Raw genomic sequence first — 25,828 nt, forward strand, 5'->3', positions numbered from 1 at the left:
TCTATATCTACATCTCTAATCTTATCTCTAGCATACAACTTAGAATAAAAATCAACAAAAGTCTTTTTAATAAGACTCTGCTGGTACACTACTTTACCCTTATGTTCTATTCTATCTATATTAGAAGCCCTTTGCTTCTTCCTTAACCAGTAAGCTAACCATCTACCTGGTTTATTAGCATTACAAAAAGTGTTATGTCTAACATACTGTAAGTTAGTTGCCACTTGATCTGCCATTAACTTATCAAACTGACCCCTTAATAAAGTAATTACCTCTTTAATCTTCCCATCAGATGGATTCAAAATTAAAGCCTTTTCTTTTTCCTTAATTTCATCCTCTAATTCTTTCCTCCTAAATTGCAATTTACGTCTATATTTATTGTTCAACTATATCAACACACCTCTCATATAAGCTTTACTTGCATCCCAAGCCATCTCAATAGAAGTACCTTCATGCATATTAATTTTAAAAAATTCCTTCACCTGTTTTTTACACTCTTCCACATTTTCCTGGTATCTAAACAAATTTTCATTTAAGCACCAGGACTGTCTATCCCTATTATCTTTTTCTATCTCTAACCATACTGGACTATGATCAGATATAGTTCTTGGGCAAATCTTGATCTTCTTAATCCTAGAAAAAAATCATTAGTAATTAATACAAAATCAATCCTAGAAAAAGATTGATGCCTATCGGAGAAAAAAGTAAAGGCTTTTTCTTGCAAATTCCTTTCTCTCCAAACGTCTCCCAATTCCAAGTCATCCTTCATTTCAAAAAAAGATTTAGGCAGTTTAGCATGACTTGGGGTGCTTTAAAAAAAAACCCTTGTCCATTTGTACATCCAAAACGCCATTCCAGTCTCCCATCAAGATACAAGATTTATAATCCCACTGAATAATCTTGCTGTGTAATAAGCTGTAAAAAATCTCCTTGTTGTTGATTAGGAGCATATTGTCCAACCAAAAGCGTTTTCTTGCCTTCTATTAACAGTTCAATTATAACATATCTTCCTTGTTTATCTGCTTCAATTAAAGTCGCTGTCAAAGTGTTCTTAACATAAATGACCACTCCATTTTTCTTATCAGTTGCAGAAGCAATAAACTGTGTACCCTACCTCGAGTTTAACAAATACTTTTGATCCGTGACTCTAATATGTGTTTCTTGTAGACAAATAACATCATTCTTAAATTGCTTTAAATATTGAAATACTTTCTTTCTCTTCTGTGGTGAATTTAAACCATTAACATTCCAGGTTAGAAGCTTTGTCGCCATCTTTCGCGACCTGAAGCTTTTGGAGCGCTTCTTCCAAAATCACCAGCACTCTCTTTGGTCACGCTCCTCCCACTGCTTCATTGTAAGTAAGTTTTTGATGTGCCGTCATAACTCTCTGCTGTTCTTGCTCTTGCTCTTGTCTCATTCGTCTAGCAGCAACACGTATCATTCTTTGGTCTAACCTCCTCCGATGATACTGAAATTTGATCCACTCCTGTAACTTTCTGAAATTCTCCATCTTTCATCTGCGTAGCTCCTTCAGCACCTTGTGCATTCTTACTTTGTGATTGACGCTCTCCCTCACCATTCTTCTTTTTGGATTCCAAAAGTGGTATAGGGACTGCCTTTAAAACATTGGTATAAAAATCACATGCCTGTAACACTGTAAGAAGACGATGTCTCGTGCCTACATACATCACCACCATACCCACTGGAATCTCCCATCTGAACTGAATATCCCATCTTCTTAATTCTTCTGCCAAAAAAGCAAACTCCTTTCTTCTTAAAATCTTTGGAGGGATCTCTTTTAAAATCAAAACTTCTTGCTCTGCAATTGCAAATTTACTATTATAAAAAGCTTGAATGACCTCATTTCTAATTGCTCTCTTTGTAAAATAAACCACCACATCTCTAGGTAATTTCCTTTGTCTTGCAATCCATGAATTAACACGAAATATTTTGTCTATATCCACCATAATATCTTCTGCTGAATGCCCCAAAACGCCTTCCAGGGCTTCTGAGACTACTTTTTTCAAATTTTCCTTAGAATCCTCTTTTAAGCCCCTAATTCTCACAGCAAACTCCATCTCATGGTATTGAACCATGGTTAAATCGTCGTCAATCTTATCCATCACAGTTTCAGCATCTGTCATTTTAGCATCTAATCTGATGTTATTTTGACTAAGTTCTTCTACTCTCTCGTCCAAGCGCTCAATGCAAATGGCCATGCCTTGAAATGCAAGTAAGATGTCTGCCCTCATTTCTGTTAGCTTCTCATCCATAAGTTCTGTAAGCTTCTCATCCATAAGTTCAACTAATTGTTGAGATTGCTTTTTCATAGCCTCTTGCAAAACATCCTGCAAATCTTTTACTGTCAAAGGTGGTGCAGGTGCAGGGGGAGGGGGCATTAAAGCCTGTAATGAAGATTGCTGCACCGGGGAAGCCCCTGCACTTCTAGGAACTTTAAATGATTTGGCAGCCATTTTCACCCACTCAATTCTGTTACGCACTTTCACTTTTTAAAAATCTCCACAAAGTCCACTGAGTTAAAGATCATATACTTGCTCTGACATGATTCTCCTGTACAGCTCTGCCTGCATCCAAGTAATCCAAAGTTCACTCTCGCTGGCAGGGATGGTTGCTGCGCCCTGCTCTGCTCCAAAGCCCTGGAGCAGAGGCGTCCCGAAGTCCGGAGCAAACTCAGGCTGCGGGGGGGGGGCTCAATCCTTCAACCACTAGAGTTTTAACTCTGGCGGTCTGGGACAGCTCTACCCCTGCCTGGGCGCTCACCCCCTCCTCTCCTCCTGAGGAGCGGGCTTCCGAGCCGCCAAAACAGCTGATCCGCGGTGTTTTCGGCGGTTCCACGGAAACAACGGGGCTGACAGCCTGAATGGCTGCCGGCGGCGGAGCCTTGCCACCCAGAAGTCCTGAGAACCAGGACTGTTGAAGATATTTAGGTCTATATAAATACTGTAGGGCACTTGAGATTAAAATGCTTTACAAATAACCGAAAAGAAAAACTTGAAGCCACCAAACTGACCATGTTACCTCTTCTGTAAGTCTCCTAGTTATTCATCTCCACATTACGTTTGACCACCTTGACAATGGGAATAGGAGTAATTCAAGCTTATTCATGTTGTTTGCAAAGGTCTGATCTGCTTCTATGTACCAAAGTTTCTCTCCTCTAATGTCCTATTATCCTTGACCTTTTATTTTTGCAGCTTGTTTATTTACAAAGGAAGAGGGTGACTGGGTAGAATACCATTGAAGACTAGTTTTACATATGCATGCCGGTTCTCCAATGACAGCAAAAACAGAGATTCACTAATGTGAAAATTTCACATCATTTGTTCTTTCACACAAACAACTCCACTGCTATTTCATCAGAAACAGATCGTGCAATGAGCTGAAAAGCACCATTCTGATAGGGGTTTTGTGAAAGATTCATAAAGTTGAGTTCTGTTCTTTTACTCTACCTCAGTGGTATCCTTTCCATTCAATGAATCATTAAATGGTAAAACACAAACACATGCACAGATCAGTTCAAAGAGGACCAAGGGAGCAGAAATTTTTCTAAAGCTTCATCTAGTTTAGGTCTCCCACTTCAACAGTTTAAAATTTGTGCTGCTTCTTAAGCACTTGATGGTTTGGTAATTAAGTGACTTGTATTAAAAAGAAGCGTTTCAGTAAATTCTCAGTTGTTAAATTGCTATTTTGCAAAAAGACACTGGAGTTTGGAAGTTAACACTAGGACAAGTGATCAATTCTTGACCTCTCCTTTCTTAGGAGTCCTAGAATTCTCATTTCCTGGAGTCCATACTCCTATATCCGTGGTGGCGAACCTATGGCATGTCTGCCCTCTCTGTGGGCATGTGTGCCTTCACCCCAGTCCTGGGCCTTCAGCTGGGTTTTATAAAACCTTTTCGCTTTAGGCCTCCACCGCCATGTGCAAAAACGAAAAAGGTTCAATTGATCAATTTCAACTTCTCACAGGAAAAAAAAGATCACGCAAAGTTGGAATTGATTGATTGAACTTTTTAGTCCCACCCAGTCTGCCATTACCACTGCAGTCAGGCCCACCCAATTCGCTACACCCACCTAATGGGCCACACCAATGAGCCACCCTCACCCAGCACCTGATGGTACATAAATGGGTTTTTGGTTGCAGTTTGGGCACTCGGTCTCTAAAAGGTTCGCCATCACTGTCCTATATCAAAACCTCAGCTTGGCAAAGCAATGCATCTTTCTCTAGGAGTGCAACCCTTACCCACATGAATTTAACCACAGACAATTCAAGGATAAAGTTCAGATAAATTACCTTATCGCAGATACAAAAGATGCTCTTATAATAACAATGATCAGCTACTGCAGAATCAAGGAATCTAACTTTAAATATACGTTCTAACTTTATATGTAAGTGCTGTAGTTTAAACCATATGTCTCATAACTATCCTCATATGGGAATGGAATTTTTGCTGTTTATTTTTCACTTTTCAATGTTGAGGGCACTTCACAGTGCTTGGCGCTCACCTTGTCTGATTTCAGCTTTTTGTTATCCTGCTGGACTCAGCCCTTTCTCTCTCTGTCTCTTTCTTTCACACTAATAAACCCATAAACATTAAAAAAACAAAACTCAAAACATAGTGACACCAAAAAGCCACTCTAATTATATCCTTAAGCCATACAGTAAGCAAGTTTTTCAGATGTGGGTTTCCTCTTTTTTTAATTGAAGAAGACCTTGACATATATCTTCTATAAGACATTTCTTTCTTGAATTTCTCCAGTAATCTTCAATATACTGATAAAGCAGCAGTTTCTACTGGGCTAAAGTTTCCCTTATTAAATTGTTATGGTCAGTCTGTAACATACTATTGAAAGAGAAGAACTAGGAGTTGTTGACTTCCATTTTATCTGTGTAAATAATTTCACAATCTCAGTATATTTAAACAAAATATCTTACCAGTCTTTGTTGTTGAAGTTTCTCCCTTAGTTCTCTGTCTTCAGGTAAGGCATCACATAAAAGAAAATAATCATCTTGATCCTCTGTTACAAAGTAAATATAAGTGTCAAAGCAACATGTGTAACTTTTGTTAGCATACTAAGACACTTCTTAAATGGCACATTGCATTGAGGTTTCAAATTATGCAGATATGAAAGGATGAAATGGTTGCTCATCCTAATTCCCATATAGATAGTGCAGAAGAAGCAAGTTGTAACAGAAAATATATTTAAATCCTGGGAAATTAGAAAGTAAAACAAAGGAATTTAAAACAACTGTTCCTTGATGGGCTAGGACTAGGTATAAGTTGAAATAGAGGAGAGCTTTCAAGATTGAATTGCAATGTGCTAACCATAAACTACACAAAAGCTGCGTGGCCTCTGAAGCATGCCCCATTTTGGGAGAGGCCACAATTCATTTTGGCCACTCCAAAATAGCTCCTGCTTCCAGGACATCTCATATGGCCTTGTACTATATAAAAAGGCTGATGGATCAGCTGGCTGTGTTTCACAAAGCAATTTCTTCATGGAGATGGGGAGGATTCAAAAAGCAATCCATGATTCTGTGCTGCCAGGACCCAGGTTCACTCTCAAAACAGTTGCGACTAGAAGGATTTGCTCTCAAAGAGCTGTCTGCTGGATGATGCCTTACCTCTATAGCGTTTTAAGTTTTTAATCATGTATTAGAACATGAGAGCCATATAATATTTTAGTCTTGTTGCTATCCAAGGTTTTGTCAGGACCAAGTCTCAGAAATGACACAGTGCTATCCACTCTAATTCAGATCTCTATTTGCTTAAACCTAATAGAATCTTGCCAGACTAAATCTAGAACTTTCTAACCTAACAAATATCCTGGAAAATTCTAGGTTATGACTACCTTAAAACATTCCCCCACTTCTCCTTTAGTTGCACATTCCATCAGTGATTTGATGGTTATCTATCTAAATTTTATTTACACACACACACAAACACACACACGTATATACTGTACATATGTATATCTATATGAAAAGAAAGAAAAAAGAAAGAAAATTCTTCGAGACCTCTCCAGCTGTTTTCTCCAGATACCATATTTTCCGGCGTATAAGACGACTTTTTAACCCATGAAAATCATCTCAAAAGTTGGGGGGTCGTCTTATATGCCCAGTCGTCTTATACGCCGGAAAATAGTACATAAATCAATCAAGCACCCCCGTTCTTGCAAAGCAACTTCAAGCCTCCTTAGTCCAGTCCCCCCTCCAACGTGACTCTCCCTTCCCACCCCCAAGAGCCTCTCAGCCCCTTCCTCTCCGCCTTGCAAACGCCAGACCCTGGGAGCTCTTGCGTCTATTCCAAAGGGTGGGTGGAAGGAAAAGCCCCTTTCAGCTCCGGCTTGGCTGCAAGTCAGCGAGCCCGGGAAGGCACGCCCTCCCCTTTCACTGTGGAGGAAGCAGGGCAGGCTGGTGTCTGGCGGGAGCCAGCAGGGCAGTCCTGCGCACACTCCCCAGCTCCTAAAGAGTCCTCGGGGAGCCATGGCAGGCGTCTCACGCTCTTCCCTCTTGAAGCAGCATCGGCGGAGCCGTCCGGCGTCGGGCGGGAGCCGGCAGGGCAGTCCTGCACACGCGCGCACTCCCCGGCTGCTAAGGAGCGCTCCTTAGCAGCCGGGGAGTGCGCGCATGTGCAGGACTGCCCTGCCGGCTCCTGCCCGATGCTGGACGGCTCCGCCGATGCTGCTTGAGGGAAGAGCGTGAGGCGCCTGCCATGGCTCCCCGAGGACTCTTTAGGAGCCGGAGAGCACGCGCGTGCGTAGGACTGCCCTGCCGGCTCCTGCCAGACGCCAGCCTGCCCTGCTTCCTCCACAGTGAGAGGGGAGGGCGTGCCTTCCCGGGCTCACTGATTTTCCGGCGTATAAGACGAAAAATCTTGAAAATAATCTCAAAAGTTGGGGGGTCGTCTTATACGCCGGAAAATACGGTATACAAATATAATATTCTCAGATATTTTGGTTAAGAATATTGTCATTCAACTGCATGACATTTTTGTATTTTTTGTTTCAAAAGACTATTCTTACTCATATCAGGAATGTGTTCAATACTTTTACCAAAACAAAATGTATGGTAATTTGGAAACATGTAACTTTGATCTTCCTCAATTAAATGATCTGGTTAATTGGATTTCTACAGAAGGTGTGCAGGTAGAACATTCAAAAGTTCAGGTTTCCAATTTTGGAATTTCCCAACATTTTACAAAAGATTAATCTCTTTATAGAGAACACTAGGCCATTAATTCAACTTCTAAAAAAAAAGAATGCCAATTTAAATAGTCTATTCAAGAAGAAGGCATCTTTCAGGTCTTGACCTTTTCATTTCAGCTGCTTCTCAAGACATCTGGATTTTCTGGAACTTTGTTCTAGGGTAAGAACAGATGTTAAAGATGCCATATCTGTCATTGGGTCAGAGCTGCAATACTAAGTTGGGCAATTTGGTCCAGAACATGTATTTCAGTGCAGATGTCAACGCTGCTAACATTGAATGTTATTGCTTGACAAGAGATGAAGAAGTAGCCATTTCATATGTTAAACTTGTGTATTGCTTTAAGATGTGTATTGTTTTAGTTTAAGGTTAGGAGGGGGAATGAGTAGGATTGCACTTTTCAAGGCCATTTTTCTCCCTAAAGAAGATAAGCCTTTGGCAGTCTTCTAACAGAAGGGAAACTGATTCTTTAAATTAATTGGAGAATATGATTAATGACAAAATTAGAAAGGTGGAGAACTGTGTTTTAATATATTGTGCAAGGGGCGGAGATTTCAGATTCAAGCTTCTTTCGAGCAAGCATTTGCCAGTGTATTAGGCTAATAAAGGACTTTTAAGGTAAACAATGCCTCAGAGTCACTTGAAAAGCCCATACGTCAGAAACTTGACAGTGAGGTTTAGTCAAATATATAATCCTGAATTAGGGTTGTCAATTTACAGCCAGATTTTGGAAAGTTGTCTTCCACATATTGGATACAGTATTTACATTCATTTGTCACTGTCTCATCTCCCAGTCAAACAGGAAACTAGAAAAGACTAAACGCTGAAATCATTTAAGACTAAACGCTGAAATCATTTTTGTATTGTTAGTTTTTGTAAAGGTATGTTTGGAGATAATCTTGATGAAGGAAAGTATTAGTCATTAAGAAAAATGACAACTCAGTTCTGGGAAAGTAGAAACTCTAAGAATCCCAAAATAATCCCATAATAATTCTGTTTGGTATAAAAGGAGGCAGAGGGAAATTCTGGTAGATCTTCAAAGTTTTATTATTATACCTTACAACAATAAAGTAGCATTCCTATATTCCTGGCAATGTCTGTTTCCTGACCTGGCCTACCTTGAACTTCTGACAGGTTCTTATCAACAGGACAATTAGCTTGATTTACTGTCATCTGCAGTATTTGCATATGAGAACTCTCTGAACTCCTCAATGTTTCCCTATCAAATAGTTTATAGACTGCCAAGCAGTTTAGGGAAACAATCTTCACTGCTTGCCTTAAAAATCTTGTCTGTATGGTTCCATAACTCCCTGATTTCCTCCAAGAATCACATGGCATAGCTCATTTGTGCTGTTTGTAATTGTTCTGCCAGCAGCAAGATCTGACTGCTGGCGCAGTGATAGATTCTCTTACCTACCAGGACTGTTTTCGAGGAAGATGGAGACAGAGGAGGAGAAGTTCCAAGGTTTATGGGGCAAAGGAATTGGATGTAACTGTCAGCAGGTCCAGAAAAGGGGAGCAAGATTTTTGGAGGAGTTGGAGGCAGCGGCAGCGAGATCTGGGGGCGAGCAGGAGTGATGCCCCTTTAAGGAAAAAGTGGAAGAGTTGTAATAAAAAAAGAAGAAAAGGCATGATTGCCATGCAGGGATACAAGCTAAACTGAGTGCTAATCTGCATAGTGCGCCATTCCCATCTGTCTTGTTTGCTAACGTTTGCTCCTTAGAGACCAAGATGGACGATCTGAATATTGAGCTAGTCATGAACAGGGAGATGAGAGACAACTGTGCTATAATCTTGACAGAGACATGATTAAAGTAATCTATTCCAGACAATGCCATCAGTATGATGGGTTTTACAACATTTCACCTGGACAGGAACTGTGTTCTGAGTGGAAAATCCTATGGTGTGGGTATATGTCTTTATATTAATGAAAGATGGTACTCCAGTCAGTGCTCTCCTGATGCTGAGTGTTTGACTGTTAAATGTAGACTCTTTTATTTGCCAATAAAATTTACTGTTATTCTAATCATAGCTGTGTATATTCCTGCCAGTGCCAACAAGAGTGAAACCCTGAGTGCTCTTTATCACACTATCTGTGCAGGATCAGATTGTAGCTAGCTTAGGAATTAAGAACTGTGTTAGAACGTTTAGCATTTAAAGGGTTAACGCTGTTTCCTTGAGAGATGGATTCTGGGAAATGTAGTCTAGTTGTTAGTTAGGCCTATATCTTATCTAGTCAGTGGGAGGAGCTTCAAAGTTTATTGCAGGACATCCTGGCTACATGCCAGGTTATAAAAGCCTTTGTTTTAATCAACCATCGTGCACACTTCAAATAGCATCCGTAACAATGCTCAGCAATGCTTAGCTGAGATGGAGGAAACCACTCCTTTTTTACACTACAAGAATGAACAAATATGAACATTAATATGTTGTGCCAACCGGATGTCTTTACTGCAAAATGTAAGTTCCTGGACAATAAATATTTGTTTTACAATCATTTTCATTGAGTTAAACTGTCTGGAATCTGGAACTACAAAGCATTTTAGTTCTGGGAGCCAGAACACTATCAATTACTTGCAAACTGTCCATTTGGAGGGGGTTTTCATTGTGGTAGGGGACTTTAATCAGGTTGATTTGAAAGCAGCCCTTCCTAATTTTCATCAATATGTGGATTTTGCTACTACAAGTGTGAATAGATTTAGCTTACTCTAACATCAAGAAAGCATTTAAGGCTGCCCCTCGTCCTCATTTGGCTCTTTAGATCATCTTTCTGCGATGCTTATGGCAGCATATAAGCCTTTGTTAATTAGAGAGAGACAAACTATGAAACAGGTAAGAGTGTGGCTGGCAGGAGCTATGGAAGCTGTACAAGATTATTTTGGGCTCACAAACTGAAACATACTCAAAGAGCCTGAATGTATGGTCAACATACTGATGTGAATTAGTATGCTTCTATTGTGTCTGCTTATATTAAAAAACTATGGAGGATTTCAGTGTTCTATTTTTTAAAATACATTTTATTGATTTTTTAACATAATCACCTTAATATTTGGTAAACAGCAGGTTATCTGGGTTTATATTTAAAAAAATAATTAGTTTCTATAATTCTATAGTCCACATAGTAGCTTTGCTTTTCTCTTCTTCCAATAATATTCTCTTTTGCCAACCTTGAATTAATACAATTCTTATTATTTAGATAAATAATAATTAAATATAGACATTTTTCTAATATTTCTGGAAATAATAACCACATCAATATAAAGCTTCTTTTCTAACTGATCATCTTGATTGCCTCGTCATAGATCCTGTTTACAAAATTCTTATTTAAATTTGTTTTCCCCACAATGTTCAAAACATTCTTCCTGGTTAAGATTTTCTCAAAGTTAATTAAGTATTTAAGTATTTTTCCTCATACAGGCCATCCCAACACTTTTACATTTCTTGTGTCTTAAAAAAAAGAGAGAGAGAAGAAAAAGATATTAGAAGATAGTATACTACTTAAAAAGGGACGCGGTAACAGAGTGAGCACCTGTTACTAGTCCCAGCTTCTGCCAACCTAGCAGTTTGAAAGCACGTAAAAGTGCAAGTATTAAAATAGGGATCACTACGGTGGGAAGGTAACAGCGTTCTGTGCTCCTTTGGCATCTAGTCATGCCTGCCACATGACCACGGAGACATCCTTGGACAAGCGCTGGCTCTTTGGCTTTAAAACGGAGATGAGCACCGGCGTCTAGAGTCAGAAACAACTAACATGCATGTGCGGGGGAACCTTTACCTTTACCTTATACTACTTAAAATACTTGTCCCTCTTAGGCTAATGTACATTTATATCCAGATTTTTCTTCTTCTTTTTAACCATATTCAGACATGTTTAATCTTTAAATGTTCCATTTAATAAATCCAATTATCTAATCTTTTAGATCTATTCAAACATTTTTATCCATTGAAGTTTTCTCAAGATCAATTACAATTATCTAAATTTCTAAAACATTTCCTTTATATAAACCATCCCAACATTTTTATATTTCTCATGTCAAAAAACAAAACAAAAAAGAAAAAGTACTGTTACTTGAGGAGCTCATCCCTCTTAAACTAAAATTCATTTATCTCCAAAATCTTTTTATTTGTTTAACCATATTGAAACAGATGTTTAATTTTTTAATATTCCCTCTGATAAATCCCATCATCTAATTTATTAATTCTCACTTTAGCCTTTCCTTTTTGCCAAACATCTTTCCAGATCAATATGTTCTGCTAAATCAAAGGATTTCTGGGAGTTGAAGTCCACGAGTCATAAAAGAGCCAAGGTGTTCTGTACCAGCCTGCTACCGGCCCTGCAGAAAAGGCAGGGACAACCCCTTTTACAAGAAGGCAAGAGGCTGGAACTAAGCCTGCCAAATTTATTAACATAAAAACATAAACAGAGCAAACAGAGCAAAGAGAGCAAACACGAACCATGAAACAGGAGCTATTCAAGCGGTTGCCTTCAGCAAACCAGCCCTCCCACACATTCCCCTTTTAAACAGTTCAGGGCGTGGCTTCTCTGCCTCCTTCCGAGGTGCCCCATTGCCTTCCTCTGTTTACTCCTGATTGACTGCCTCCTGCGTCGAGCGTCCTTGAACAGGGCCAGCTGTGGGTCATCTTCATCCACGCTGTCAGGCTCACACAGCTGGGTCTGCGTCGTGACCAGATGGGAGGGGCCTGGCTGAAGACTCTGTGGAGCCTCAATATTATTCTCAGCAAGCTCTTCAACACCCCCCTCCTCCTCCTCTGAATCGTCCGACCCAACTGCCGAACCCACAGGCTGACCCTGAATCACAACACTATCCCGCACCGCAGGGCCCTTCCCCCGGGTCTGCCGATCCGGATGCGGTCGGAATGAAAATTGTTTATGAAAAGCGGTCACCAACGCAGGGGCATGAACGGTGGTCGCGTCTTCCCAGGTGAACTCCTCTGGTCTGTAGCCTTTCCATTCAATCAGGTACTGGAAACGACCTTTCAGCCAACAGGAGTCCCTGATGCTGGCGACCTCGTACTCGGGGGTGCTGTCTCCATCACGAGGTCCTGATGGGGGAGGTTCCGCTCAGCGGAGTAGACAGGCCGGTTGCTCGGGGACCAACAGAGACCGATGAAAAACTGGGTGCACGCGCAGGGAACGTGGCAGAGTTAAGCAATAGGCGACCGGATTGATGACAGGAACAGTCCTAAATATTGGTGATCTAACTTTCTCACCAGCCGTGTTGACGGTAGGTTCCTGGTGGATAACCAGACCCGATCTCCCACCGATAGTGGAGGCATATCCCGCCTTGACCGGTCAGCAAACCTTTTGTAATCGGCCTTGACCTTCTCTAACTGACGTCGCACCAATCGATGGATCGCCTATAACTCTGCCATGAAGTTGTTCGCTGCCGGCTCCGGTGAGTCCACGGGAGAAAGGGGGAAAAACCGGGGGTGATATCCCACATTGGCCAAGAACGGTGTCATCTGTGTGGAGGTGTGCTGCAAATTGTTAAATGCAAACTCAGCTATGGCCAGATAGTCCACCCAATTGTGTTTAGCAGCGCAGATATTGTCCCAGAATACCTATGACCTTCTCGGTTTCCCCGTCAGTTTGAGGATGATGCGCGGATGAAAGGCAAATCTTGATATCCAACGCATGCATCAATTCCTGCCAGAAGCGGGCTGTAAACTGGGGCCCCCTATCAGAGACAACTCTATCAGGGAGGCCGTGCAGCCGAAACACCTGCTGAATGAACATACGACTAGTGGCGCGGGCTGACGGTAAGCCGCGACGGGATGAAGTGCGCCATCTTGGTCAGCATGTCCACCACCACATACACTGTCATAAAACCAGAGGATGGGGATAAATCCGTCAAGAAGTCCATGGACACAGCCCCCAAGGGTCTTTTGGGTGTCGGCAAGGACTGCAGTAATCCAGGCGGGGCCCCTGTCGCTGACTTGGCCTGCCTGCATGGGATGCAGGAGGTGACATAGGACTGGATGTCGTGTCGGACTCAGGGCAACCAGAAGGTACGGGAGACCAGGTTCAGGGTCTTGAACAGGCCAAAATGCCCCGCCGCTGGGTTATCGTGACACTGGCTGAGGATGAGTCCCCTGAGTGGCCCTCCTGGAACGTAGAGCCGGTCACAATAATACAAGAGTCCATCTGTGACCGAGCAAGGAGAATCTGGACCCACCTCCTCCTTCCGCTGAGCCACCCACACCTCCTGCTGCTGTGCCTCCCGGATCCGAGCCCATATATCAACTGGCTCCTGTACCGTAGCAAAAGACTCGACAGGGATCACTGTCCTGGGGAGAAGCTTGTCTTCCACTCAGGAATATTCGGGCTTCTTGGACAGAGCATTCGCTCTTTGATTGTGCCCGCTAGGTATGTACCGAACTCGGAAGTCGAACCTCGCAAAGAAAAGAGACCACCAGATCTGGCGTTGGTTCAAATTCCGAGCGGTCTGCAGGCTTTCCAAATTCTTATGGTCCATCCGGACCTCGATTTGATGTCGCGCTCCCTCCAGATGATGCCTCCAGGCCTCGAATGCCACATTGATGGCCAGCAGCTCCTTCTCCCAGATTGTATAATTGCGGTCCGACGGGTTCAGTTTTCGTGACTGGTACGCGCAAGGGAAGAGGGTACCACTGGGCATCATTGCCTGGAGTAACAGCGCCCCAATGGCAATGCCGGAGGCGTCCGCCTCCACGACAAACGGCCGTTGCGGATCAGGATGCTTCAAGATGGACTCCTTCATGAAGGCTTCTTTCAAAGTCTGGAAAGCCCGTTGTTCTGGAGCGTTCCACTGGAACCGAGTCTTCTTCTGCAGGAGCCGGGTGAGGGGGGCTGTCAAGGCAGCAAACCCAGGGATGAAAATTCAGTAATAGTTGGCGAACCCAAGAAGTCGCTGAACATCCTTCATGCGACGCGGGGGTTGCCAAATCTGCAAAGACTCAACCTTACTCGGCTCCATGGCGATGCCCTCAGGAGAAATGCGGTGACCCAGGAAATCGATGGTCACCCGGTAGAACTGGCACTTCTCCAACTTGGCAAACAGCCGATGTTCTCGGAGTCGCTGCAGGACCTGATGGAGATGCTGATGGTGCACCTCACACGACGGGGAGTAGATCAGGATGTCGTCCAAGTAGATCACGACAAACTGATCCAACAAATCCCGGAAAATGTCATTCATGAAATGCTGAAACACGGCGGGGGCATTGGTCAGGCCAAACGGCATCACCGTGTACTCAAAATGTCCATAACGAGTACCAAATGCTGTCTTCCACTCATCACCCGGCCGAACCCTGACGAGGTTGTAAGCTCCACGCAGGTCCAGTTTCGTGAAGATCTTAGCCTCCTGGAGTCGGTCCAAGAGTTCGGGGATGAGGGGCAGCGGGTAAGGATTGTGCACCGTGATGGCGTTGAGTTTCCTATAATCGCAGCAAAGCCACAATTCGCCGGACTTCTTTTTGACGAAGAGCACGGATACAGACACTGGCGAGGATGAGGGCCGGATGAAACCGTGAACCAAATTCTTCTCCAGAAAGTCCCGCAATGCAGCCAACTTGGGGTCCGACATGGAGTACAAACGCCCCACTGGGAGAGGTGCATCAGGGACTAAATCAATGGGGCAGTCATAGGGCCTGTGCGGGTGTAATTGATCCGCCTCTGTCTCACTGAACACATCAGCAAAGTCGGCCAGTTCGGGAGGCAAGCAAACCCCTGGGGAACCCTCCACCTGGCCGGCACAGATATGGCGGGTGTGATCCACGCTCAGCAAGCTTGGGAAGGTGACCAAGTTCTGTGACCGATAGATCTGTGGGTCATGCGCCCGGAGCCACGCCAGTCACAAGACCACAGGGAAATGCAGATCTGAGGTGATATAGAACTGGATGGCCTCCACATGGGAACTGATGGCCATACATAATGGTTGTGTGGCGGCCGTAATTGGCCCAGACAGGAGCACTCGACCATCGATAGTCTCCACTAACATGGGCGGATCCATCAGGCACTGGGGAACAGCCCATTTGGCCACAAATGCTGAGTCCATAAAATTTGTGGTGGCACCAGAGTCAATTAAGGCATGGACTGGAATCCCCTTTGGCTTGCCAGGAAGGATCAGACGTGCCTCCAATATCAGATGCCGTGGAGGTCCACAGGCAGCATCGGAAAGACGTCGCTCAGTGTTGTTGTGGGACGCCCGATCTATCACACCGTCCAGATCGGGCTCAGGGCGTTTCCCGACAGAAAAGTAGAAGACTTTCTCGGGGCAGACTCAGTCACTGATGCCCGCTGTCGCTTCTTTGGGCAAAAAGCAGCCAAATGCCCAGGGTCCCCGCAGTAAAACCACAACCCCCCTATCGTTGTCTGTTCATTTCAGTCACCGATAGACCTGGCGGCACCCAGCTCCATTGGCTCCTCCCTTTGAACTGGGGTCTCACACACAACAGGGGCTGCAGGGGTCTGTGGGGTGGCACGGCGACTCCTTCGCTGCTGCAACCGAGCATTGATCCGCAGGCAGAGATGGATCAGCCCATTGAGGTCTGAGGGAATATCCACAGGCCATCTCATCCAACATCTCTGACAATCCATCCTGGAAGGCATCCACGAGCGCAGCCTCATTCCAGGCGGAATCCTGGCTAAGCAGCCGAAAATCGCTGATATAACCCTGTAGGGGACGTTGACCCTGCCTCAGAGCTTTCAGGTGTCGAGTAGCAGTCTGCGTCTTTATAGGGTCCTCATACATACATCAGACGCATATGATCACAAAACCCCACAAAGTTGTCCAACCATGGACTAGGTTGAGCCAGCAGAGGCGTGCCCCAACGAGCTGCATATCCCGAAAGAAGGCTTAACACAAACCCCACCTTATCCCGGTCAGTGGGAAAATCAGCTGCTCTCACGCTGATAAAGAGCTGGCATTGTCCCAGGAAAGCAGGAAACAGTTCTGGATTGCCAGTAAATTTATCCGGCATCGCAACTTGGCATTTTCTCCTGGGTGAGGGGGATGGTGGGGGTGCAGCATGGACCTGAGCTTGCAATTGAGACACCTGAGCTGCCAACAAAGTGAGTTGCTGGGCGAGCTGGGCATTCTCAGCACGTAGCTGAGAATGCAATATAGAGATATGGAATTCGTCCCGAGGATCAGAGGTTTGAAAGAAAATCCACAGGAGAATCTGGAAGAGATGCTGGTGGATGCCCTGGCGCCTACTTTGGGGTTTCAACTTGAGGATTTTTTTGAGAAGATAGATAAAGTATTTTGTGTTAATTCTTGGATTGCTAAACAAAGGAAACTGCCAAGGGATGTGGTTGTGTATTTTACAAAGAGAAAGATTAGAAATGAGATCATTCAAATCTTTTATAATAAAAGACTTAAAGTGGCTAATTAGGAGGTTTTGATTCTGAAAGAGATTCCTCCAAGAATTTTGAGAAAAAGGAAAGATTTTTTCTTTCTGACAGATGAATTAAAGAAACAACAGCTTCTGTTTAGGTGGGAGATACCAGTGGGGATTGTGGTGAATTATTCTGGAACAAGATATTGTCTTAATACAGTAGGGAAGGGACGTGATTTTTATTCTAATGTATTGAAAGCATCATCCTCAGAAGTCAAAAAGGAAAGGAAGGAGAGCGACAGTTACAAGAAATAGTTTTGGAAGCTGTGCAATCCTTGGTTTTATTTAAAGATCTTAAGATTCAAAGAAGGACACGGGCTGCATTTAGATTTAAGGAATAATAATAATAATAATAATAATAATAATAATAATAATAATAATAATAATAGAGATTAATGGAGGACTTTCATAGAAATAAGATTTAGAAATGGAACTTGTTAAAGATTGTAGGATAATTAAGATCTAATAATGGTGGATATTTGGGGATGGTATTTACAGTAGATCTTAAAAATTAGTATGTATGTATTTAAATTGTTAGTCTAAATCTTGAAGATGTAGTTGTGATGATGCAATGTATTATTATGTATGGTTGAATTGTAAAAGATTACAATTTTAAAAGTTAACATAATTTAGTGGAATATGCAAGATCTTTAAGACAAAGATATTTATAATTAATAACTATAGTAGAATTTTTGGTACTGTTTATTGGAAGAAGGTTGATTTGTTTATTATAGAAGAATGGATTTTGAAAGTTTTGAATTAGATAGAAATGGTAGAATTTGGAATATGTGAAGAATATTTTTAATGGAGATATATTATGATGTTTAAGGAGAGTTAAAGCGCGACTGGATTTAAAGTGTAATCATAGTTGAATAGTATATTTTAGATTAAGATTGTGAAAATAATACCCTGTATTCTGCTTTGGGAAGTCAGGGGGGCAGGGGGAGGTAGGGGTATTGGGTAGGTTAGGGTATGGGTTAGGGGTAGGGGGGATGGGGTTTATGTTCAAAAACGTACTTTAAAACTTTTTAATGAAAAAAAAACCTGGAAGCCTCTGTCTTTCTTAGGGCTATTGTTATGCGGGCAAATGAAAAATCTTGGATGTCTCAGGAGGTACATGTGATGTTGAAGGTGAGAAACGCCACTTTTAAATCAGGCGATTTGGTAGCACTTACTATATAGCAAGAGCTGATCTGTGATGTGGTATAAAAACAGCAAAGTGGGCCTATAGTCAGAAAATACAGAACTTTTTCCAAGATCCTATGGACCCTAGGCGCATGTGGCAAGGTATCCGTGTTATCACTGATTATAAGGCAGCTTCCCTGACATGTAAGAGTGACACAGATTTTCTAAATAGCCTAAGCTAAACATGTTTTTGGGATGGTTTGAGGCCTCAAATAACGTTCCAAGAAGAAAGGCTGTCCCCCTTCCTGATGAACAGGTGCTTAAGTTTGATACAACTGCTGTTTGAAAGATCTTGCAGAAAGTCAACACATGAAAGGCTGCGGGTCCTGATAATATCATTGGGTGAGTACTTAAGGAGGGTGCTGACCATCTGGCCTCTGTTCTTACAGACATATTCAATCTTTCATTGCATCAGGCTACGGTTCCATCATGTTTTAAGACTGTAATCATTGTACCAGTCCCCCCAAAATATATATATTACATGCCTTAATGATTATCATCCAGGTGCACTCACTTCCATTATGATGAAACTTTTTGAGAGATTGGTATAGTTATATAGTTTCATGCCTTGATTCATACAATTTACTTATTGGAAGAACCACTCTATAGATGATGCACTTTTTTGTGTGCTTCATCTTAGTTTGGCACACCTGGAGGTGTTAATTTTAGTTTGGCGTTCAACACAATCATTCCTCAGCATTTGGTGAACAAACTGGGTCTATTAGGTTTTAATACTTCCTTATATAAATGGATAATTGACTTCCTTATTGATAGGCCCCAGTTTGTGCAAGTTGGAAGAAAAGTTTCCAATTCCATGTTTTTGAGTACGGGTTCCCCACAGGGCTGTGTTTTGAGTCTGTTACTGTTCACATTGATGACTGCTGTGCTGTCTGCTATGAATCATATTGTGAAGTATGTGGATGACACAGCAGCGGTGGGTCTTATCTAAGAGGATAACAAAGATTCTTATAGGGAGGAAGTAAAAGCTTTGGTGGACTGGTGCAATAAAAATAACCTGGTTTTGAATGTTAATAAAACAAAGGAGATCATTGTTGATTTTAGAAAGAGTCGGCATAGTCATATTCCACTTTGAATCAAGGCTGCAGCTGTGGAGGTGATCAATAGTATTAAGTACCAGGGGGTGCAGATATCTAACAATCTGACTTGGTCTCTTCATACATTATCTTTAGTGAAGCATGCAAACCAGCATTTGCATTTCTTGTGTTGGATGAGGAGAGCACATCTTTTTCCTTCTGTCCTGGCCACTTTTTACAGAGGCACAGTTTAGAGCATTTTAACAAACTGCATCACTATTTGGTGGTAGCAGTGCCTCAGATACAAGATCCATACAGAGAGTGGTACAGACAGTTGAGATTATAAGAAGCTCGCTTCCCATTATTCAGGAAACTGCTTATAAACACTATGTACTTAGAGCTCGAAGCATTGTTAGAGACCCCATACACCCTTTATGGTCTGTTTCTGTTGCTCCCCTCTGGGAAGAGGTTTTAAAGTATTTATAGTAAAACTACTAGATTCGCTTCTGGTTCCTGATTTTCAGCGAAACAGCTGGAAGATTTGGAATGCCGAATCTTTCGGCTGAAATATCTTTTTGTTGGGGACCCTAAGGGGCCAGAACCCACCCTGAAGGGGTGGAATGAAGGAAGGAAATCCCAGGGACTTAGGAGAGATGGCGGTGTCTCTGAACAGTCCAGGAGAAGCCTCCCAGAAACCAACGGAAGAAAAGGCTGGCTAACTCCACGTCCAGCCATAGCTGAAACAACGGAAGCCATAAGCTGTTCAACTAAGCGGATCTTAAACAGCATGCTTGAATCTGAGTAAGAATATTGATTTTCTCTATCCTACCTATTTTCCTGAAGAAAGTCCCCCAAAAAAGAGATCTCCGAAGAAGGAAAAGGGGAGGGGGACTCTGCTCCCTCCCTTTTACTTAGTGGTGAAAATTACCCTTTAGAGAAAGAAAGAAGACTAGAAAGACATGAAAAATGAGCAAATGCTGACACTTGCTGGTGGATGAGGATTTTTTTCCTCTGAACCTCAAAGCTTTTAAAAAATGCAGCTGTGTAAACAAAGTGGAAATACCAAAGCTGAAGCAATGAATACTTTACAAAAGGAAACATATGATAAGCGACAACAATTTCAAAGGACAATGATTTTAAACTACATAGAAATCCAGAATAATTTTGAGAGCATGAATCAATTTCCAACTTAATTTCACTCCAACAAATTTCCCAGGAAAACACAGTAGAGATGACTGAACAAAATTCTGAGGATAGAGAATTAAAGAAGGAACCTTATAAAATGATCACTTCACAAAAGGAAGCATATGATAAGCAGCAAAAATTTCAAAGGACAATGACCTTAAACTACAAGGAAATGCAGAATAACTTTGAGAGCATGAATCAACATGTTCAACTTAATTTCACTTCAAGAACTTTCTCAGGAAAATACAGCAGAGATGACTAAATATAATTTTGAGGATAGAGAATTGAAGATGGAACCATATAAAATAAAAAAACCATGATTCAATTCAAATGGGAAATATTTCAAGATGTCTAAACAACTTTGAAGATAAGGAAAAGAATGAGAAAAATACCTTATAGGGAAACAAATGTAGCAGCAAAACATATTAAGAGGCAACAACCAGAGAAAAAAGACTAAAATGAAAATTCAGGAAAAAGAAGATGGAGATTATCAGAAAGAATATTTTAAAAAGAAACATTTGTTTGAATATGGCTAAAGAAATGGAAAAACTTTGAAATATACTACTCTTAGAGGGATACATTTTTTCCCTTAACTAACGTAATGTGGTTTTTTATTCTTCTGAAAAAAGTTGAAATGATTTAAACAAAAGCAAATGTTTTAGTTATTTAAATGTGATGATAAGAAAAGCATAAAAAATGTGTTTTGAATGAGAGTTAAAGGATTAGATGATTAGAACTATTGAATGGAATGCTCAGAGTTCAAACAGATTAAATACATTCTATTGAAAAGTTTTACAATACATTTTATCTTTAACAATCCCTCCCCCCCCTCCCTCCACCCAACCATTCCTAACCCTCCCTAACCCTCCCCAGGGGTTGCTTTACCAGATTTTCATCAGTCATTGAGAAACCAATTTTCTGGTCTTCTTTCCACCTGGCCCGTAATTGACCATATTGAAACCAAGTTTGAACAATCTTCTCATCTCATAAAAAATTGTACGGCTTCAAACACCATACGTTCCTCTCCAACTTAAGATTTCCTTATATGTAGTCACATCATGTTTGAAGCCAACATTTATGTTTTCTATTGCATGTTTCGGTATTGCCCATAAAGGTATCTTGTAGTTTAGCTTATGTCTATACTTTTTCCAAACTCTCAGCAATGCCTGTCTGAAAATATGCACCTTAAACACATTATCTACCTTCTTATCATACAATAAATATGCATGCCAGCCAAATAATAAGTCGTGGCCTTCAAGATTTAATAATCTCCCTTGTGTTAAATTAATCCAGTCACTTATCGCTGACAACGCAGCAGCTTCATAATATAATTTAAAGTTGGGCATTTTAAGACCACCTCTTTCACGCGTGTCCTGCATAATCTTAAATTTAACTCGTGGCCTTTTCCCTGCCCATACGAATTTTTTGATACCCTTTTGCCATTCCTCCAAATTTGAGTCTTTTTTAAGAATAGGTATCATTTGAAATAAGAATAGAAATTTAGGCAAAACATTCATTTTCACTGCTGCAATTCTTCCCAGTAGAGATAATTGCAATTTTTTCCAATTCTCCAATTCTTTTTGAATTTTTCCCCATAACTTTTCATAATTATTTTTATATAACTTTGCATTTGAGGGTGACAAATACACCCCCAAATATTTAACCCTTTTAACAATCTCAAATCCAGTTAACCCTTCTAGAAGGGCCTTTTGCGATACTGTCATATTTTTGGCTAATATTTTAGTTTTTTGTATATTGACCTTAAATCCAGAAACCTTTCCATATTGCATTATTATCTCCATCAGGTCCACAACAGAATTCTTTGGCTGGGTCACCGTAACAACCAGATCGTCTGCGAACACCGTCAGTCTATAATCCTGATCTCTAATTTGAATTCCCTTAATTTTTTCCGAATTCCGTATTTTAATCAGTAATATCTCCAATGTTAAAATAAATAATAAAGGTGATAACGAACACCCTTGTCTTGTGCCCTTTTCAATATTACATACTTCAGTCAAACTATTATTTACTATTATTCGGGCTGTTTGTTTTTGGTATAATGCCCTAATTGGTTGTAGGAATTTATCCCCAAAATTCATTTTATCTAAAACTTTCATCAGAAATTGCCAATCCAGTTGATCAAAGGCTTTTTCGGCGTCTATAAAGATCAGCGCCGCAGGGATCTGGTTGTTCCTTTCCAAAAATTCCAACAAGTCTACTATATGCCTCACATTATTTTTCGTTTTATTTATTTTTTTATTAAAAAGTTTTAACATACAATTTTCCCCCCTTACAAATCCCCCTCCCCCTCCCTTCTCCCTCCCCCCTTCCTCTCCCCCCTCCCCCCCTTCCCCCCCCACTTCCCAGAGCTAAATACAAGGTATATATATAAAAAAAGCAAACATAAACAACCATATGCTAACAACCATAAACTCTGAAATCTATCACTCTCTAGCTTATATAGGATAAAACAATCCTTAGTAATATTAAATATATATAAAAAAAACAAAAAAACAAACAAATAAAAAACAAAAAAACCCAAAAAAACAAAACAAAACCCCAAGATACAAAGAGAAGAAAAGAAAAAAGAGTTATTCAAACACTACATAATACTTCTTAACCCTATACTTGTTCTAGATAAACTCAATCCATTTTCTCCATTCCATAATATAACATTCTTACAAATAATCTTTCAAATTGACCAAAATCTTCGCCACCTCAGCCAGGTCAAAGAACTTTAAAATCCACTCTTCTGTAGTCGGCAGTTCCTCTTTCAATACTAAGCTATCAAAAGTCTTGCTGCCGTAATTAAATTCAACATCAACTTAATTTCCACCACTGTAACATCTGTAATTATTCCAAACAAAAAAGGTTGCGAACAAAACTTTAACCTCCATTTAAAAATCTTCTGTATGTTCCACCAAACTTTTATCCACAAAGCCTCAACCTTTTTACAAGTCCACCATATATAAAAATATATTGCGTCTTCATCACCACACCTCCAACATTTAGGCTAATAATTCAAATACATACTTAACTTTTTAGGATCTAAAAACCATCTATAAAACATTTTGTAAAAGTTCTCTCTTAGATTTTAAACTTGTATAAAATTTTACATTCCTCACCCAAATCCTTTCCCACCTCCCACTACTTGGCTATAAGTACGTTGTAAAAGTTCCATAGACTTCTGCTAATCTCATTCTTTTCTCTTTTTTGATCGTTTTAAAGCAGCACGCGTCACCCTCTGCTCCATAGGATCATCCAACGAAGTTGTAACTTGATCTCCTCCAACACCATTCTCCTCTGTCTGTCCATCTTCAGCCTCTTGATGTTCTCCTTCTCCAGATCCCTTTGCAGCTTCCAGAAGTGTTAATGGAGTTGCTTTTAAAACATTATTGTAAAAATCACGCGCTTGCATCACCGTAACCAAACGGTACCTTTTACCTTCATGTATCACCATCAACCCAGCTGGGATCTCCCATCTGAACCTTATATCTCGTTGCTTGAGCTCTTGCACAAGAAATGTAAAATCCTTCCTTCTCCTTAAAATCTTTGGAGGAATTTCTTTTAGAACCAAAACTTCTTGATCAGCAATCACAACTTTAGTATCATAAGCAGCTCTTATAACTTCATCTCTGATTTCCCTTTTTGCAAAATAAACCACCACATCTCTGGGCAACTTTCTCTGTCTAGCAATCCATGAATTCACACGAAACACTTTATCCATGCCTCCTTTTATTTCAGATGCTGGCTGATTCAATACTACTTCGAGAGCCTCAGAGACCAGCTGCTTTAGATCTTCCTTAATATTCTCCTTTAAACCTCTAATTCTAATGGCAAACTGCATCTGGTAATATTGAGCAAGACTCAGTTCTTTATCCATTTTGTCTCTTAAATTTTCATTCTCCAATACTTTTGCTTCTAATATAGCATTCTTTTGAGTCAAGTCTTCCACTTTTTCCTCCAAGTCTTCCACACATTCAGCCACTTTATACACTGAAGACAAGATGTCTGCCTTCATCACACTGAACTTCTGTTCCATCCTCTCCTCCATTCTCTCCTCCAGTTTCTCCAATTTCTCCTCCATCTGTGCAAATCTATCATTAATTAATTTCAAAATTACCTGGGTATGTTTTTCACGAGCATCTTGTAAGTCCTTCGATGTCAATACATCAGGAGGATGCAACGCCTGCAATAATGATTGTTGCACCGGAGAAGTTCCAGCACTCCGAAGAGTTTTAGGGGGAGGTTTAGCCGCCATCTTTTACTTTCAATTGTGACGCACTTTCACTTCAAGTTTAAAAAAGTCCATCAAGCTCGAGAGTAAAATATAATAATCCTCTTCACGTTCTCCTCTTGTACCGCTCTGCCTGCTCCTTTAATCCATAGTCATTCCTTCAAGCAGGGGTGGTCGCAGACGCCTGGCTCTGCTCCAAGAAATCAGGAGCAGAGGCGCTGGCCAGCTGGGAGCAACCCAGGCTACGGGGGAGTTCAATCCTTCAGCCTCCCAAGCCATAAGCTCAGGCGGCCCCGGAGAACTCTACCCCTACCTGGGAGCTCACCCCCTCCTCTTCTCCCGAGGAGGGGGCTTCAAATTTGCCCGAACAGCTGATCGGCGCTGTTTCGGGCGAAAATAACTCAGCTGAGCCGCGGGCAGCCCGGGAAGGCTGTCTCCGGCGCCGCGCAGCCACCGGAAGTCCCCCTCACATTATTTTTCATTTGCCCACCACTAATAAACCCAGTTTGGTCCCCATGAATTATCTGTTGCAAAACCCTCATCAATCTATTAGCTAAAACCTTAGCAAATATCTTGTAGTCCGTGTTCAAAAGTGATATTGGTCTGTAATTTCTTACTTGAGTGACGTCCTGATCTTCCTTCGGAATCAGAGAAATAAAAGCAGTTCTCCAAGACGGAGGCACCCTTCCTCCCCTTTGAATTGTCTGAAACAATTTCCTTAATGGCTTTATCATCTCCAATTGTAGGTTTTTGTAATACACCGCAGTCAGTCCATCCGTGCCTGGTGCTTTATCCACCTTCAATTGCTTAATTGCTAAAAGAATTTCTTCTTCTGTTATCAATTGATTAATCTCTTCGTTTTGTTCTTGTGTAAGAACCGGGATGTTGGCATTCCTCAAATATACCTCAATATCTGCTTCATTAATCTTATCTTTAGCATATAATTTAGAATAAAAGTCCACAAAAGCTTCCTTGATAAGGTCCTGTTGATACACAACCTTACCCTTATGTTCTATTTTATCTATGTTAGAAGCCCTTTGCTTCTTCCTTAACCTGTAAGCTAACCATCTGCCTGGTTTATTGGCATTATAAAAAGTGTTATGCCTAGCAAACCGTAAGTTAGCTGCCACCTGATCAGCCATCAACTTATCAAATTGTCCTCTTAACAAATTAATAACCTCTTTGATCTTCACATCTGATGGATTCAAAATTAGGGCCTTTTCTTTTTCCCTAATTTCATTCTCTAATTCTTTCCTCCTAAATTCCAAGTTACGTCTGTATTTGTTGTTCATATATATTAACACCCCTCTCATATAAGCTTTGCTAGCATCCCAAACCATGTCCATAGAAGTACCCTTATTCATGTTAGTTTCAAAAAAGTCCTTCATCTGTTTTTTACATTCTTCCACATTTTCCTGATTTCTAAACAGGTTCTCATTTAGACGCCAGGAGCCCCTATCTCTATTATCCTTGTCAATCTCTAGCCAAACTGGACTATGGTCAGACATAGTTCTTGGACAAATCTTCATCTTCTTGATCCTGGAAAAAAAATCATTAGTCAGTAATATA

General features: G+C 41.2%; 1 protein-coding gene across 2 annotated transcripts in view; it reads right to left on the reverse strand.

The window, feature by feature from the left end:
* Window positions 1–25,828, reverse strand: part of ZNF277 (zinc finger protein 277) — a 143,719-nt gene that overhangs the window by 36,085 nt on the left and 81,806 nt on the right. For both annotated transcript variants that reach the window (XM_083366707.1, XM_083366706.1), the window contains exon 4: window positions 4,952–5,034. In XM_083366707.1, the coding sequence (XP_083222833.1) occupies window positions 4,952–5,034 (83 nt within the window). The remainder of the gene's footprint in view (window positions 1–4,951; window positions 5,035–25,828) is intronic.

The sequence above is a fragment of the Vipera ursinii genome (assembly GCF_947247035.1).
Source record: "Vipera ursinii genome assembly, chromosome: 6".
Classification (NCBI taxonomy): Eukaryota; Metazoa; Chordata; class Lepidosauria; order Squamata; family Viperidae; genus Vipera; species Vipera ursinii.